Source organism: Pongo abelii, chromosome 7 (genome assembly GCF_028885655.2).
Source record: "Pongo abelii isolate AG06213 chromosome 7, NHGRI_mPonAbe1-v2.0_pri, whole genome shotgun sequence".
Lineage (NCBI taxonomy): Eukaryota > Metazoa > Chordata > Mammalia > Primates > Hominidae > Pongo > Pongo abelii.
In genome coordinates, this window is record NC_071992.2 from 101355410 (window position 1) to 101373401 (window position 17992).

Sequence of the window (17992 nt, forward strand, 5' to 3'; positions counted from 1 at the left end):
CAATAGAAATGTCACATGGTAACTTGTAGAAGATTTGAGTTAGTTATATTACCTGATATCTTGCAAAACAAAATGCAAAGTCATGAGTAAAATACAGTTAAATTTTATATCCTTAGCTCTTTTAAGTTTATAATGTTAATGTGCAATCCTAGATGAAACTTCTATATTGGACACTATTTCCCCACCAATAACTTTTGTTTATTTAAATATTTTCCTCTCTCTTACTCTCTCTTTCTCTATATGTGTACAGTCATTTCCTACAAATTGCCCAATATATCAACTTTTCAATAATGGCACTGTGAGAAATGCTGCCAATATGCTAGAAGATAATTTGTAGTTAATCATTGCTCACTCTTTTTTTTTTCTGGCATTATTTATCTCAGTGTATACCTAACAGTTTTCCTTTTCAAGTGAACTCCAGAAATCTCAAAGTCTTGAACACACAGTTTAGAATTATCTGTTTATTGACGGAGAATTTTGAAATGTATAGGCATATATGCTGGAGTAAATCAACTAAGATGCAGATAGTAAATTTGTTGATGAGGTTTTTGAAAAATGTATTTGCAGAAAAATTTAGATAAAGTTTCTGAAAAACTTATTATGGCCTAAAATTACATGATGTAATATAAATTGTCTTGAAATTCTATTGACTTCTTATGAGAAAGTATAATGCAATACAAATCGTCATTTTAAAGGCCACACATCTAAAGCTATTAAATATTTCACTTTGCAAAGTTTACCTAGAATTTATTTGAAATTATGTGCTATTGTGCACGTTTAAAATTAATTATAAATAGCACCTTTTTTAACAAAAGTATCCTTCTATGCATAAATAATAACATGAATTTCTAGATCGTTCTTGGTATAAATGTTATTGTCTTCTCTGTATGACTATATCAAATAACATGAAATTTATTTACCAATCTTCTAACCACTCATACCAGAAAAAGAATATTTTAATGATTGAATGGATTGGTTTACTCATACAAATAATTATACATTTTATAAGAACTATAAAACATCTCCATTAACCACTGCAGTCTTTCTGATCAAACAGTGACAGATAGGAGCTCAGAGTTTAAGGGCATTTGTTTACTATGTTTGCTTGGATTTTCCGAACTGCCTTAGTTCCTGATTCCACACTGCTATTGTGTGGATCAAATAATCCCTTGTCACAAAAATACCCTGGGGAATGACTCCCCTGGCGTCCAGGTTATGAGTGTGGTCAGTCATTCCACATGCCTTAGGGATGAGCTATCTTTGCCATGACGAGCGATTTCCTTTTCGAGTTTTGTAATCCCCAAATACTAAATACTATTATCAATAAAAGTTAATTAAGGAAATGTATATTGAAATATTGTTCAAGATAGCACTGAAATTAGGTTTATCTTTCCTCATTGTCTTTAAAAAATTACTGAATTAAAACAGGAGAAATTTTACAATATACTCTTAAAATTGTAAATATCTACTACTGACTTTTTTGATATGAACCATAACCAGACTTTTAAAAATATACTTTTGTCATGTGGACACACTAGATATGCCACTTTTATTCTCCTTTGCATGGTTCAATGTATAAGCAAACAACTTAGGAGGGGGAGAAAAAAATTAAAAGTCATTCTGTAAATCTTTCCCTCTTTCTTTTCTTGCAATCTCTCATTGTATCTTGGAGAGCAAGACCACAGGTTTTAAGAAATATGACTTATTTTATGTTAGTGGCCTTCCAATACTTCAGAATATTCTTGATTTTTCATGAACAGAGGTACAGCGCAGGGAGTGTGGCTAAATCAGTCCCAGTCTCCAGCTCCGCGTGAACCTGGGATCCAGACATCTCCTGGATACCCGGAGCTCTCTGAGATCCAGCCCTCGGCTTCCTGCAAACCAAAAGGATCCGCTAGGTTGGGAAATGCCGCCTGGTGCGATTCCAGAGAGGGCCATCTCTTTAAGGATAAAGGACTTGGAGGGCCTCTTCACCCTCCCAGCCTGCTCTGGACTCTTTCTTCCCATCCTTTGCTCCTAGGATTTTAAGTGTCGCCTGCAAAGGGAGTCAAACTTAGGGGGCAGGCAAACGAACGAGTTCTTTCCAGCCTCTGTAACCGGATCGCTAGAGCGAAATAAACTCGCAGAAGTGTCCAGAGATCGTAGCCAGACCGCCAGCCTGCGCTTGAAGCAACTTTTAAGTGAGGCTGCAAGAGCCGCCGGGATGTAGATTTTAGTTCGTGGCCGAGCAAAACTACGACACCTTGTCCCTGCCCCCACCCCATCCCCAAGAATGCATGGAGGAAGTAGAGAGGAGGAGGTGAGGGCCGCCTGCATTTCTGCACGTCGGCGCCGGTTAGAAAGCCCTGCAGTTTTGAAAGAGAAGAAGAGGAGATGGAGGGGCCAGGAGCCACGACTCCTGGGAGAGCGCAGGGAGGGGCGTGGGTGCCCCTTCGCCCACCTCCGCCCCCGTCACCTCGACAGCTGTCCCGCTCTTGGAATTCATTGGCTTCCTCTACCCGCCCTCCCAAATACCACCCCAATCTAGTTTAGCCCCCCGCCCCACCCTCGCTGACCTAATATGGCCATGCAGCCTGCGGGGGGGAGCTACATAAAAGCGCAGGCTCGCGGAGACTCTGCACCACGCAGGGGTAGAGAAAGCAGGAGCCGTCCAGCGCGGAGGAAGGCGACCATGGCCAAGGAGTGGGGCTACGCCAGTCACAACGGTGAGTGCAGGCAGCCGCGACCCGGCCAGGAAGGGATGCCAGTCCAGGAGAGCCCTGCCATTGCACAGAAATGGGCAACTTTAGAGACTGCAGTGGAAAATGTAGGAGTAGGATAAGACCTAACATTTACTGAGGCTTTTCAACTGCCAAATTCTGCTGCTTCTTTTTTTCCTTCGTCTCATTTAGTTCTCCCTAGTATGGAGTTTTTATTTCCCTTGGAGAAAACTGAAGTGCAGAGAAGTTGGATCACTTGCCTAAGATCTCATTGCCTCTGAGAAGTCAGACAGCCCGAGGTCAGGTGTGACTGGCTCTTATTCTGTTACACTGGGCAAGCACGTAACCTGAGGGTGGTGCCGGTGTGAGAATCTCTGCTCTGCTTAAGCTTCTCCCTAATCCAAGGCAAAGGAATATGGGTGTGCTCTGAAACCCACAACATAATGCTCAAATGTAGGTGGTCAATATTATTTTATTCCAACTGTATGATGGAAGGTGGCATTGGTTAAAAAAAAATGTGATAAAGTTTATCTCAAAAATAAGTCTTTGAGCAAGCAGAGTGAACACATTGAGTTAAATAGTCTCCATGTGTGCTATTCACAAAACTACCAATAGGCCTGAAATGAATTCTAAGTCTCTTATTGCCCAGTCTGAAACATAAGACCTTTTTGAAATCACTGTCTAGCCTCTCTGTATTTTGCTGGTTTAGTCAATTAGAAAGAGGCCTTGGGTTGTGCCACCAAATAAATACATCCCCTCGACTTTATTTCCTAGGTCCCGACCACTGGCATGAACTTTTCCCAAATGCCAAGGGGGAAAACCAGTCGCCCGTTGAGCTGCATACTAAAGACATCAGGCATGACCCTTCTCTGCAGCCATGGTCAGTGTCTTATGATGGCGGCTCTGCCAAGACCGTCCTGAATAACGGGAAGACCTGCCGAGTTGTATTTGATGATACTTATGATAGGTCAAGTAAGTATGACAGTGAGGTAGAATCACATGGATATTTTCAATGTCATATTGACAAGATGTGGTTTATGACACAGTACCAGAATTAATGGGGAGAGGGAGCACTTTATCTCTTAAAATGCAGATGACATTTGACTTTGCTTTAGTCATGAATAATTATATTTATGTATTGAAGAGAAATGTCGCACCCTCCAAACTTGGTCTCTGTGAAAACGGCCCCATGTCTAAGCTAAAAGTTGGCAATGCATTCCCGAAATGGAACATGATAGGACAGAGATGACAATAAACTCAAATGAGTATTCTTCAGCCTATACCTGAGGGTTCTTGTGCTTCTTGTCCATGGTCTGGAGAACCAGGCTTCCACTCTAAATTGCGTAGATTCCATTCTACAAAGCCAGATATACAATAGAAACCCTAAATAGGCACTTTATTCCCTTGGTGCCTGTGAGGTGACCAATCTAGGGGAGAGAATAGGGCCATTGAAGGTGTCAAGATGACTTGCCTTCAAGCCTTCAGTGGGGTTCATCTGATTAATCATTTTGGTGAGTATTTTTGAAATATCTGACAATTTCTTCTTGAGTAGTAGTTGTGTGTGAGACAGCAACTGAAAAATACATGTTTAGAAAAAACAAATCTCTTTATTTCACCTACACTAGTAAGCAAATCAGTAAAATAAAAGAAGGCTAGTCAGAAATACTTTATTTCACGATAAATGAGGTAAGAAAGAATCTTCCTTTAATATTTTGGTGCTTGATGTACAGCAAAATAATTCCTTATAGCCCCATTTCTAATAAAGTTGTATTTATTGATATACATAAATGAACATTCTTAATGGTGTTGTCATGAAGAATGATATTCATAATTACTACCTACTAGGAGGTTCCAAGTTACAGAAATTTAAATTTTCTTAAACAGTGGTTTCGTATTGCTATTGTTTCCTTTTTTCCCCTTCTCCTTATATATTAAGTACCATTTTGAAAGCAACATAACAAAATTAACATATCTATTAGGTTGAACCATATGAAAATGCCATTTTTGTGTGCAAAAATAGTTGAATATTGTCAATTTCATATAGTTTATTCTAATAAATTGGACTCACATGTCCCTATAATAACTGTTCTGAGTGGTTGGACAGGAAAAATGCAATGAATTGAACCACTCCGCTTCTACATGAACAAACTCATATAGGCCTAGCCTCATTGTTTGAGGTCTATGTTTATGGCTTTCTCTGGGCCACTTATTGTGGGCAACCTCTTCCAAAATAGCTATGCTCTGAATTCTATTTTGATCTAGCTTATATTGCCAAATCTTGATCTTAGGGTTTCTGCATAGTTTCCAATATACTTTGGAAGACATTTGAACCTCTAAATCACTCTGCAATGGGTTGAGATGTTTATCAACAAGCCCAAATTAATGCTGCTGAGAATTATCTAGTTTAATCATCCACATTGATTGGTTTTCTGGGAAATTTCTGAATTTTCCATTTCATCTCATTTGAACAGACACAGTCTAAATTAGACATAGATGAAAGTTCTTGCTCGTTGTCTTAAAGAAAAGTGTAGTTGGAAGCAACACGTGGAGAAGAAATTCACATTTGCTCAGTGATCATCGTGCAGGCACTATGATGAGCACTTTAAGGTGCTTAATCTCAGTTAATCTTCACAGCAGCTCTGAAAGTTTGGTATTATTATCACCTTCTTAGAGACGTGAAAGTGGGTTCAGAGAAGTTTAGCAACTTGCCTGAGATCACAGAACTAGCAAGGGGTGAAGCCAGCATTAGAAACCTACATCCACCTGGTTCTCAACTGTCCAGTTCTTCCCACTGCACCACACTACTGACCTGTTCTTTGGGTGTATGCATCCTCATTTTCTATCTGTTGTTTTAATTTTACTTTCCTAAATGTTAAAATGATGTTTCAATAATAATGAAACAAGCAAACAAAATAAGAAAGACAGAAAAGAACAATCATTTATCTTGACATATCCCCAGACTTCATTTTGTGAGGAGTCCAGTGTCCTGGGAGTGGCACCATCCACCAGCAAACTGACCACATTTTGTCCATTAAGCCTTGGCTCTAAGAGCACTTGATTAAAGTAGGGCTCTGTAAAAGAAGCATGAATTCACTGTTGACCAAGCTTATCTGAATCACAGTGCTGAGAGGGGGTCCTCTCCCTGGACCTTACCGACTTCGCCAGTTTCATCTTCACTGGGGCTCTTCGGATGATCATGGCTCTGAGCACACCGTGGATGGAGTCAAGTACGCAGCGGAGGTAAGAGGAACTGCCATAATCCATTCTCAGTCTCATACAGTGAAAACTGCAAAATTAAAAATAAGAACCACAGCAACAAAGCATCATCCACTGCTTTTGTTTCAAGTCTATAGTTATGAAAAGAGCTGTACTAGTTTTAGCTAAACTGAAGCTGCCGAACATTCTAGGCTAGACAGGTAAAAGGGTATAGGTGAGTTGGCATCAAACATGAAGATTTCCAAGGTTACGTTAAGAAACTGGGGCGAGTGCAGTGGCTCACACCTGTAATCTCAACACTTTGGAAGGCTGAGGCAGGTGGATTGCTTGAGCCCAGGAGTTCGAGACCAGCCTGGGCAATATGGTGAAACCCTGTCTCTACAAAAAATACAAAAATTAGCCTGGCATGGTGGCATGCACCTGTGGTCCCAGCTACAAAGGAGGCTGAGGTGGGAAGATCACTTGAGCCTGGGAGGTCGAGGCTGCAGTGACCCGTGATTGCACGACTTCACTCCAGCCTGAGCAACAGAGTAAGACCCTGTCTCGAAAAAAAAAGCCCTAAAAGTTAGAAATTGGATAGCTACTTAATAAGAAAGCCCGGCGTCCTCAATGGAACTGGAAAAGGGATAGCTAATACTTCTTAAATGCTTACATGTATTAACTCATTAGATCCTCTTAGCTACCTTATGAGACAGGTTACAGATGAGGAAACAGAAGGCATAGAAAAGACACATAATAAAGTCACACGGCTGGTGAGTGCTAGTGCTCTACCTGATATAGACTGGCTTCAGAGTTCATCATCTTATCCAGTGCCCTATGCTGCCTATTTTATAAGAATATAGTGCTCTAGAAATAGCATTTAGAAATTCTGAATAATGCTTATGTTCCAATCTCTTAATGAACCGTGTGCATATATATGTGTGTGTATATCTATATATACACACGCATACATATTTACACACACATAGAGATATGTGTACACACATACCATTTAATCTAAGCACATACTACTCTCTGTCTCAGTTAACTCATTAAAGAAAAATATGAATTGTAACTCAGATCAACGCATCAAATTACAAGGGTTTAAGACAGGCCTCTGACATGTTCTCTTTATAAAGCCAAACCAATAAGTGGTGGCAATTGCCTTGGAGGTGAGGACCAATTCATTTTTCCTGCTTTACTCTTTTCCAAAGATAGGGTCTGGTTAACATAGGGGCTGTGACAGAAGCTCAGAAACACTCTATGAACATGTTCTTAAGCAGAATCATTAGGCACCTTAGTTCTTGGTCAAATTAAATTCTGCGAAACCCAAAGTACTTCACTGTGATCTTTCTGTTTCTTTACAGCCAATCTAGAGAGCCATGGCAAGATAAATTAAGTATTGAGAATGCCTTCTAGACATCTTCCCCAACCAAATGGGGAAAGTTGAGTATATTTCTTACAGATGCAGGCAAGGCTTTCAGTTTGACCTTTGCACATGGGATTATTTCATACTTTTGGTCTTGAATAAAACATTTTTTAACTGCTGCAAATGATTGTATCCTCTTGCCATTCTCTGTAACTCAGCATAGAAAGTTTGATTAACCTAACTGGTGCTCATGTTCTAAATTAAGATCAGGTTGCCACCAGGTTTCAGAGCTCTGGTTGATAAAAGGAGATAAATAAATAATTTTATATGCTTTTTATTTGAGCCACTAGAAATGTTACCAAAATATTACATGCTACTCTTTCAAATGTTCTCAGCTTTTATGAGAGTGCTCAGCAACCTTAGCCTGTACAATGATTGAGTTTATTGTGGATAATGTTGTACTTATTTCCATATTCCAGGAATTTACCTTCTAATCTGTCTTATGGTTTCAGCTTCATTTGGTTCACTGGAACCCGAAGTATAACACTTTTAAAGAAGCCCTGAAGCAGCGCGATGGGATCGCTGTGATTGGCATTTTTCTGAAGGTAAAGTAAAAATTGACTATATATTCTCTTCCAGACTTTATTTCCCTACTAATGCTTAGCATAGTTTGAGTTTCATTTCCTCATTTTTACCTTCCTCTTTCTATATGCATTTTATTATTCATTCAACTAATCAAGATATTTCTGCTAAGATCAGCTCAAAATGTCTTGCTTTTCTCTAAAAGTGTATCTTTTACCACACTCCAGGACCCCTAGAACTTCTAAATTTTCCCCAGATGTGGGATGTGTGTGTGTGTGTGTGTGTGTGTGTGTGTGTGTGTGTGTGTGTGTGTAGGTGTTGGGGACAGAGCCTTAGAGTGAGCTTATTACGGTGGTGGTAAGGGCAAAGGTGGCATATATTCATTTTCTTTTCTCACTGCTCAACTTCAATTGCACTGGAAACCAGAAAAGTCAGTGTTGGGAACCATATGATTCCAAGTCCCTGGCTGGACATCCCCTCGGCTTGAGGTGGTCACCACTCACATGATCCCAGGCTAAGACAGCACATGGATTGTGTGTGTTGTTGAGCCAGCCTTGCTTTAAAGAAGACTTAGTGTCATTAACACATGAGGTTAGTGGTAACATAATCTAGATTTCAAGCCAGAGGTGAAAATCTGGCTTCTTTCTCTTTGAATGACCTAATTTGTTTTAGGTTCTTAATTCATTGGGTCATTTTTGGTACCTGAGCACAGCAGAGCAGGAGGTGGAGTAGGTCTGAGACGAAAGACAATGAGTTTAGTTTGGGATACATAGGGTCCATTTTGGTTCTAAATCTGTTTTTTAGAAAAGTGGAATGACTTTGCAGAGAAGGTCAAAGACACAGAACTAGATGAATGTGTAATTTTGCGGTCCTGTACTTCAGAAGCCTGGAGTCCAAATTTAGATCAGAAAATATATACTCTAAAATCTTGAGGAAAAATAAACTTATGTTTTTGCCTAGTACGAGATATTCTGGCAGATTTATAAACACTAGTTGCAGATGGATGGATCAAAATCAGCTTTGAAGACAATCCTAAACTATGGAGAAGTAAAAGAACTATACTTGGATTTCTATTTTCTTACAGATAGGACGTGAGAATGGCGAGTTCCAGATTTTCCTTGATGCATTGGACAAGATTAAGACAAAGGTAAACAAAAATCATTTTCCCTCCTAAAACATAAAGCAGATTATGCAGATTTTCTTTACACATTTTCAAGTATTTTTTTCACCTAAAATCTGTTACTAAGTTTGATGGATATGCTAAGCATACATATAAAAATAAATGCTATTATATTTGTATGGCATACAGTTTTTAGAGCAATTTCACATATATCAGTTTTTTTTAATGGTCATAGTCATCCTGTCAGATAATCACTTTCTCAGTGGAGTAAGTGAAAGTCGGAGAAGTTGAGTGGTCACTGTATCCTTGCCCAACACACACACACACACACACACACACACACACACACACACACACAGCATATATGCACGCATACCATCACGGAGCTACTGAATGTCAGCTAGTGCTGGTCTTTTGAGTCTTGGTGATGAGCTTTCTGGGAAGCACTTATACATTTAAAATCTTCACAATAGACTCATGTAAGTAACAGAAACATTTTAATTGTTTTTTTTTGTGGCCGTTCTAATCAAATATTATTGTGTTTTATTAACAGAGAAAGTAAGTATTCCAAGTAGCTCATTCAATAAAAATGCAAGCCTGATATTTTTTGGTATCATCAAGAACAAAACATTAACTTATATGAAATAATTCAATTAGACTTGAGATATCAGTTTCTCCTTTTTCTTGAGTGACAGAATTATAGTTCTACTCACAGCTAAAACACTAAGGAACACAGTATGACAGTGATTGTGTCAGATCAAGTAATAATGTGCCAACCAGCTTCCCTGCTTTGATCTTTATTTCTGAAAGGCTTATACTTTGTTTAGAAGTTCTATTTTCTCTATTGCATTTGAAATCCATTCTCACAAATAAAGTGATGAGGGCATTGGGGTCGGTGGGCATGTGCATGCATGCACTCACTGCACCTGCAACCTGCTCTTACCCAGGGCAAGGAGGCGCCCTTCACAAAGTTTGACCCATCCTGCCTGTTCCCGGCATGCCGGGACTACTGGACCTACCAGGGCTCATTCACCACGCCACCCTGTGAGGAATGCATTGTGTGGCTGCTGCTGAAGGAGCCCATGACCGTGAGCTCTGACCAGGTGAGCAGCTTTGTGAACACGTGGGCTTATGTTGCTGTCTGCCTATGTAAGATACAGATGCTAAATCAAAAATACATAACTACTAACTGGATACTCATTGAACAGCTCTATAGCTAGCAATTTCATGGTCTGCCCTGGTTAATTACAACCAGCCTGCTCAGCTTTCTAAAACTTGGCCCCCAAAGGGTACCAGGAAAAATGCAACTCATTGAAAAGTAGTTTTAATAGAGTAGTTTTATGCTCTATAAACACTTTAAAGGGTTTAGATTAATATGAGTCTTTGTTAATTTGGATGTTGCCAAATACTGAGCACTGGTAAGGAGATGGGATGCTAAATACAGACCTGGAGAAGAGAAGGGTGCTAATGGAAAGGATTTAACAATTTTGTATGCTATATATTATTTCTGCCGTTTTACAGATACATAATTCAAGGCTCAAAAGTTCAGTAATTTGTCCGTGATCACACAGCCAAGTGCAGGATTCTAATCCCACCTCCAAACTGTTTCCAGTACTTTTTGGCATCTCTTCTCAAGGTTCCCTTCTTACTGTTCGATCTAAAGAGTGTCCTAGTAACATTCATTAAAAACACTATCAAGGAAAAGCTGTGTAGGAGAAAATAAGTGGGCAAGAACATGGAGAAAAACAGATTGAAGCAAGTAAGCAACACAGGGACTCACAACCTAGAGCATGCATGTACTTTAATAGTAAAATCAGTTTCCCAGTGTGTGTCTCTTGCATAAGGCAACAGCTTTCATATTTATGTCAGTTGTAAACTCAAGTTTATAAAGACATTTTTATTAAAAGATCAGATATAACAACCTTGTTCAGTGATATAACTATTTTGAAAGAATGAAATTTTTTCAAGGAGAAATCTAAAAATATTTTAATATAGAATCATAGTGTTATTAATCAGAATTTCTTATTTTCTTATCCTTTAAGAAAGAAAAGTCAATTTAAAATTGAAAATGTAGTATGAGTTTGATTTCTTTTTGCTCTTAAAATAATTGACTCCATAAACTTATACAATAAAGGTCTATTACATTTTATTTACACTGATATATGGATGTGGTCATCCTCTCCAACAAAGTATGTAGTTCATACTGACCCCTGAAATAAAAAATAAATGTTTCAGATTCAAGAGGAAAAGGTTGTGATCAGAGGGCATAGTGATCCTGTATAGAATGAAGAAAAGGGCTTTACAAATAAAGAAAAAATGTGTGTCACTCTGGAGCTGCTAGCTAAATAGCTCTGGACTGGACACTGGGGACAGGTTGTGTGGTTTGCTTGTTGTGTTTAAAACACTAGTATTGGCCAGGCACAGTGGCTTACGCCTGTAATCCCAGTACTTTGGGGGTCCGAGGCGGGTGGATGACCTGAGGTCAGGAGTTCGAGACCAGCCTGGCCAACATGGTGAAACCCCATCTCTACTAAAAATACAAAAAATTAGCCGGGCAAGGTTGTGAACACCTGTAATCCCAGCTATTCGGGAGGCTGAGGCAGGAGAATCGCTTGAGTTCTGCGAGGTGGAGGTTGCAGTGAGCCAAGATCACACCACTGCACTCCAGCCTGGCTACAGAGCGAGACTCCGTCTCAAAAAAAAAAAAAAAAAAAAACCAAAACCAACAACAAAAAAACCCCCACCAGTTTACACCTCTTTGTCACATAGTGTGTCCAGTTGATCCGAATGTCTTGTTAACAGTCTGCCCCCACCCTTTGCAGATGGCCAAGCTGCGGAGCCTCCTCTCCAGTGCTGAGAACGAGCCCCCAGTGCCCCTTGTGGGCAACTGGCGACCTCCACAGCCTATCAATAACAGGGTGGTGAGAGCTTCCTTCAAATGAGGCTGCTGGATCTTGCCCTCTTCAGGAAAGGAAACCTGCCGTTGGAGAGCTTGGTTCCTTGCCTCCTTCTGGTGCTCCTTACTTCAAGTGTATTTCATTTTTTCACACTGAGCAATGAATATGAGAGATGTGGTCACCAAGAAACCAAAGTTACTTTTGACAAGATCTAATATGAAAGCATAGATTTCACATTTGATCTCTGTAATAATCATCTTTCCTATAAAAGCAGCATTTTTAGTAAAGTTTAGTAAAGTTTCAAAGAAGAAGAAGATGTCCAGAGATGGAAGAGTAAAGATATTTTAAAAATGGCTAGCTATTGGGCACCAGTTTTTCTGTTATCTAAAATTTTACAGAACTTCATTGTTTTTATTTTTATATTATGAGTTGTCCATCTTAAAGAAATATGAGTAATTCTACATGTAGTAGAGGTGTATGAAGATCATATAACAATTAAACATAAGCCAGAAATTAAAATGACTATGGACAGCAAGAATTGAGCTAATGATATGTTTTAACTCTTAACACCAGCAAGAAGTCAGTCATTTATTGAAGTTTTAGCTACTAAGATTACTTGGTTTTGATTACCAATGAAAAGAAAACACAATACAATCAGGAGTTTTCAAATTTTTGATTCAGTATTTGAATTTCTTCTTCATAAATGTAGTTGAATTTATCCTAGTATTTTTCTTTACCTGAAGGAGGGCCATTTATTTTTAATTCCACTACATTTTTCTTTGCATGATTATTAAAATAAAAACTGACTCTGTTGTCTTTCTCACTGGAGGCTGGAATGAATGATCACTAGAACACAAAAGAGTGAATGATGACACTTGAAGTCAAAGCAGTTGTACTGATCACCAGAACCAATAAAGACATGAATGGAAAACGTTGAGTGTTGTGTTTTTTTAAATGGAAAGCCATCATAAATGACAAAAATGGAGTTTAACTAAGAGCAACAAACTTTGTAAGTTTGTTTTTTTAGCTGAAGGATGGCACTAAGGGCTGAAATTCTGAGTTTGGATGCTACATTCGTCAAGGAAGGCCAGAAAAAAAAAATAAAAAAGCAATTAGTGAAGGCCTTCTGAGGAAACTGCAGACCAGAAGAGGAATGTATGGCCATATATCTGATAGTGGGAAATACTTTCCAGAGGTCTCAAAATTGGTTTAGGATTCTGGGGTTCAGACTAGTGCAATGGGTTTTAGGGGCATGAAATCAAGTCAGACTGTAGCTTTTACATCCATATTTTTAAAAATTGTGCCTTTAGGATGATGCTGGCCTAACACTGCAAAAATCCATATATTTAGACCTTTAAACCATTTAATATAATATCTTTAGACATAAAGTCTAAGTTTACAGTTAGTGGCTTTGATAGATCTTTCATCACCTCACTGGCCAATATGTTAACTTACTTTAGAAAGTGACAGGAATAAGTTCATTACCCTAAAGAATGAAATAATATTGGGTCAAGAGAGTCCTGAGATGCCAGAAGTCAAATCACGTAACAGAGTCCTATGAGGCTAAAGTTATTTAACAGATTACCACCCAGGTGAAGTCAAGCCAGGTTGGTCAGTGCGAACTAGAAATGTTAATTAAATCCCTTGAAATTAGGAGGTGTGGAGCTTTGATCATGAGTGAAAATACACAAGCTGATTCTCTCAAGGTACTTACTTAGTAATGCTTATGCACTGTAAAAGATGTATCCAGTATTGACTCTATGTGGGGGAGGAACATATGACTTAACGCCAGCTACAAATGGTCCTTATTCCAGTACACAAGCTGAACAAGGTTAGAACCGTTTTGAGGGAAAATGCCCCATCAGAAGAGGCTATCTTCATAGACCATATGCCCTATGAGGGCACAAATATGCGTCTTGCATGCTGACGTTCACCTTGTTGTCTGATACTGTGTCTGGCACATAATAATTACTCAATTAATATTTGTTGAATAAGTGATGTCATGAATATAGATGAATTCGGGTAAAATACGTACCTTCTTGAACAACACATCACATGGTTAATAGGAATATTGTTTCTTGTTTATCTTAGTTTAAATTTCCTTGGAAAATGATCTCACTAGCTTCAAGTGGGAGCTTTCTAGTAGAACATACTTCTCCCCCTCCCTCCAGTCTGAGTCATTGTCAATGCTCACAATTATCGCCCATCTTAAAATTTCCTCACAGCTTCTCAAAGTGCTAAACTCAGAGTTCTGTGATATGTGATATTGTAGATGTCCATTAGAATATTAAAGACATACTGTGTCCTTATTCAGCAGGGGGATCATTTTCCTGATCATAAACAGGCCCCCAAACAATTGCATTTCAGATACACACAGCCTTACAAAGGGGCATGGCCAAGAACTGCTGTGGTAAAAAGATTTCAGCATCTGCCAACTTTTGTTCTTCAGGGTATAATCATTGTAGGTATTTTAAAATTTGAAAATAGGGCAGAAACTAATTTGAATTTGTGTTTCATAATATTCTGATGATCGTATCATTAAAAGCCTATGGATAGAGCAGAATTAACAAGAATTTATCTAACATAGGGTATTGCTAGAAGTATGCAAATATATATATTTACATATATATATATATCTTTTTTTTTTTGAGATGGAGTCTGACTCTATTGCCCAGGTTGGAGTGCAGTGGTGTGATTTTGGCTCACTGCCACTTCCGCCTCCTGGGTTCAAGCGATCCTTGTTCCTCAGCCTCCTGAGTAGCTGGGATTACAGGCATGCACCACAATGCCATGCTAATTTTTGTATTTTTAGTACAGATGGGATTTCACCATGTTTTCCAAGCTGGTCTCAAACTCCTGACCTCAGGTGATCTGCTTACTTCGGCCTCCCAAAGTGCTAAGATTACAGGCATGAGCCACCATGCCCGGCCAAGACTAAGGGTGCAAATATATTGTTAATATAATACCTGCCTTTTAAATGAGCAAACAGGATATATTTATGAAAAGGCAAATAATTTCAGGAATATTGATCCAAAATTCTTTAAACTGTACAGTCAGTGAATATTTATGTAGATGAGTGAGAAGTATTCTACATAGAACATGCAGAACTGGAGCTCTCAGGGTTTAACCATAATCATTTATGTAATTAAATATAGTTGAAATTGATCAGCTATTAACAAGCTTGGATACATGTGGAAAAAATTATATGACAGTTATTAAGATGAGAATTGGCACAAATAAAATTGGCCTAAGAGAAATACATACGGTCTAAACCCACATCAAAGACCACACATAAAGAAAATTAATTAGATTCTAGGTTCTTTTCTAATGCCTTCTTATCTGATATTAAAGACGAGCTCCAGTTATGAGCAAAATATATTATTTTAGCAGAAGAATAAGTGAGAAGAGGTAAGAAAAATGAATGATAACTGTGAATTTCAGATTTTTAAAATTTCATATTTGAGGTATACAAATTTAATGATTTTTTTAAAACCTACCCCTAAAGTCATTCTTAAAGTCTTAAAATGCAAATGGAAAGCAAAATCATGTTTGAATGTTATTTTCACTTAGGTCATTAGATGGCAGCAAAACATTTAAAAATTTCGTGTCAGTCACTAGATGGCAGCAAAATAATTACAAAAATGACTATGACATTAAAAGCCATGCTGTTCTTTATTCACACTAATTGCAGAGCAATAAGGTTTAAAAATTGTTTTTGGCAGCCTATTTCTGTTTTTCAAATGTTTAGTATTAGCCATTAATATCTATGCAAAAGAAAAGACAGTGAAGGATTCTTACATATTTTTGAGTCTTTACAGCGAAAAATAAGGCCTGACGGATAAAAGAATAGTAGGTATTGAACTGAAACTTAAATAATGGGAAATTAACATTTTAAAGCCCTCTTCAGTTCTCAGGAGGACTAGATTGAAGTCACACAACACTTGCTGAATGTGTGGCATCAGGCAAGTTAATTTCTCTATGCCTCAGTTTCCTCATCTGTAAACAGGAATGAGAGTAATACCTGCCTCCAGGGAGATTTTAAGAATTACTTGTAAACCACTTAGAATGGTCCTTCTGACATAACTCGCAATAAGAGTTGACGATGATCCTTTATTAATTAATTTTACATCAACCAAGAAAAAATCGGATGCCTTATTCAATACCTAAAATCATGTTTCTTTCTTTAGGTATCCGTTAGTAACATCATGAATCCACACCTCATCAACAGGTAATATTAAAAGAGTTTCTATAACAGGCTCACCTCTGCTTGTTATTGGGGAAAATGGTATTTTAAACAACAATAAATTTTGTCCCATATATATAGCAGGCAAAACAAGATGTGGTCACATTGGAAACCAGCACATCACTAGAAGCAGCGATTCAGAGGAGGACCAGATAACTTTTCCTGAGGAAGCTTCTGCTCCAGGAGTTCTGCCCCTCTCCTGAGAAGCATATGGAGTTAGCAAAACATCCAGAAAATAAACCAAAAAGGAGAGTTGGAAGAACCATAGCATTCATTTAGTTCAATATTGATTTTCAAATGTTGGCAAGATAGAATCCCTTGGAGTGCAGTGCGAAGTGGAAAAATCTATCTTAATAGTAAATACAGAAAGTCTCCTGCCATGAAATTAATTTTGGACTTGTCTGAGCATGCCATAAAGTCAGAATCCTAAATGAGATGCATAAGTCACACCTGAGGGAAGAGCTTGTACTTTGGGGGTGATTCGACTACAAAAAAGGAGATAAAACAGTCTAGGCATAAAATCTAGCATAAAGGAATTAAGTAGAGAGTTAAAGAACTACTTTAGATGTGAAGGTGTTTAGTAGGCACTGCCACTTGACAACTTGACCGCGTAAGTAATCACAGGTAATCAGCAGGAGTTAAGAGCGAATCTAATGGTGTAATCACAGGGGACCATGTGCACTGCAGCAGCATAAAACCCAGTGATTTAGAAGCTAATTTTAGCCAGGTTAGAATTGACTCTGCGCAGTAAACAGGAATCAGATCCTCCCTTGTATTTAAATCTTTCTCAGGTAGAGGAGACTGGAATTCCAGGGAAATATTTTGGCCATTAAGTGTACACATTTTCTGTTCAAACATGTCCATACATTTCTATAATATGTACTCAGCTCATTTGAAATTTGGATGGTTCCAAATGCATTTGTTCAAGGGAATTCTTACCCTAAAAGGAACCTGGCTCCCATGGAACTATAATACAAATGGAAGTGTTTGAAAATACTGCGCTCACAGAATTTACACTTCTGCTCTTGTGAGATCAGTTTACAGCAAGATCTAAGGCATCACAAGGGGCACGTGGATGGATCAGGACCCCAAAGAAGGGGGCCTATTAAGGGTAGGAAAATTGTACAAGCCAAGCACAGCAGATGTAAGGGCAAGGCCAAGTGCTGGGAAGAACTAAGAACTGAGAAGGCTGCACATCAGTGAATATATAGGAGCTCAGATTCTCACACTGGGAACTTTAGGAGTAACAACAACACTTTTAAATTATGTTGTTGGGGTGTGTGTGTGTGTGATAAGTAGTGGTGACAGGGAGGTTTTATGAAGGTAAAGACTTTATTGGTTTCATTACACTATTGAAGCCCCAGCACTTAACACAGTATCTGGAACCTAGAATGGAGCTCAAAGATGTTTGTTGCATGGTTGAAGGAATGAATAGATGGATGGATAAATTGATAGAGGGATGTATGGATGAACAGACAGATGGTGCAATGAAATTCCTAAAATACTGAATGCCAGTCTAGGTCCATGAGCTACTGGGAGCTGTGGCCTCATCTTAGGAAGGCCAGAGACTGGCTTCTCAAAGAGTTCTTGCAGAAATATACAGATGTCTGTTGCTGCAACACAGGCTTCTCTATAAAAAGAGTGTGCATGGAAGAAGAGAAGCAGCTTTACATATATCCAAAGCTTATCATTTGCAAATTTTAATTTTAATAACTAATTTCACTTAGTATAAAAGAGACATGTTTTAGGAGATATAACAGCAGAGTCTCTCCCCACATATTTATCTCTTTTAGCACTCATGCTTCTAAAGTGCAAGTTGAAGAGGTAGATTAGCAATGAGTCTGTGGCATTAGACTCTGATGACACTAATTGGCATGATTCATGCTG

At 38.5% G+C, this 17992-nt stretch overlaps 1 protein-coding gene and 1 long non-coding RNA gene across 2 annotated transcripts in view; one reads left to right on the top strand and one right to left on the bottom strand.

The window, feature by feature from the left end:
- Nucleotides 1-12793, top strand: CA3 (carbonic anhydrase 3). The gene is made up of 7 exons (XM_002819237.6): nucleotides 1-2705; nucleotides 3474-3671; nucleotides 5821-5939; nucleotides 7776-7868; nucleotides 8930-8992; nucleotides 9913-10068; nucleotides 11788-12793. Exons 1-7 carry the CDS (start codon nucleotides 2561-2563, stop codon nucleotides 11905-11907), a joined length of 894 nt encoding a protein of 297 aa, XP_002819283.2. The 5' UTR covers nucleotides 1-2560; the 3' UTR covers nucleotides 11908-12793.
- LOC100940073 (uncharacterized) overlaps nucleotides 5620-17992 on the bottom strand; it is a 22794-nt gene continuing 10421 nt past the window's right edge. Inside the window, exons 3-4 of the long non-coding RNA XR_008528058.2 lie at nucleotides 5853-5985; nucleotides 5620-5770 (exon numbers count right to left, since the gene is read on the bottom strand). This is a non-coding gene — a long non-coding RNA (uncharacterized LOC100940073). The remainder of the gene's footprint in view (nucleotides 5771-5852; nucleotides 5986-17992) is intronic.

Coding starts and splice junctions, on each gene's coding strand:
- CA3 (XM_002819237.6), top strand. CDS start 2,561: ATGGCCATGCAGCCTGCGGGGGGGAGCTACATAAAAGCGCAGGCTCGC. Junction 3,672..5,820: donor TGATACTTATGATAGGTCAA/GTAAGTATGACA, acceptor TCTGAATCACAG/TGCTGAGAGGGGGTCCTCTC. Junction 10,069..11,787: donor TGACCGTGAGCTCTGACCAG/GTGAGCAGCTTT, acceptor CACCCTTTGCAG/ATGGCCAAGCTGCGGAGCCT.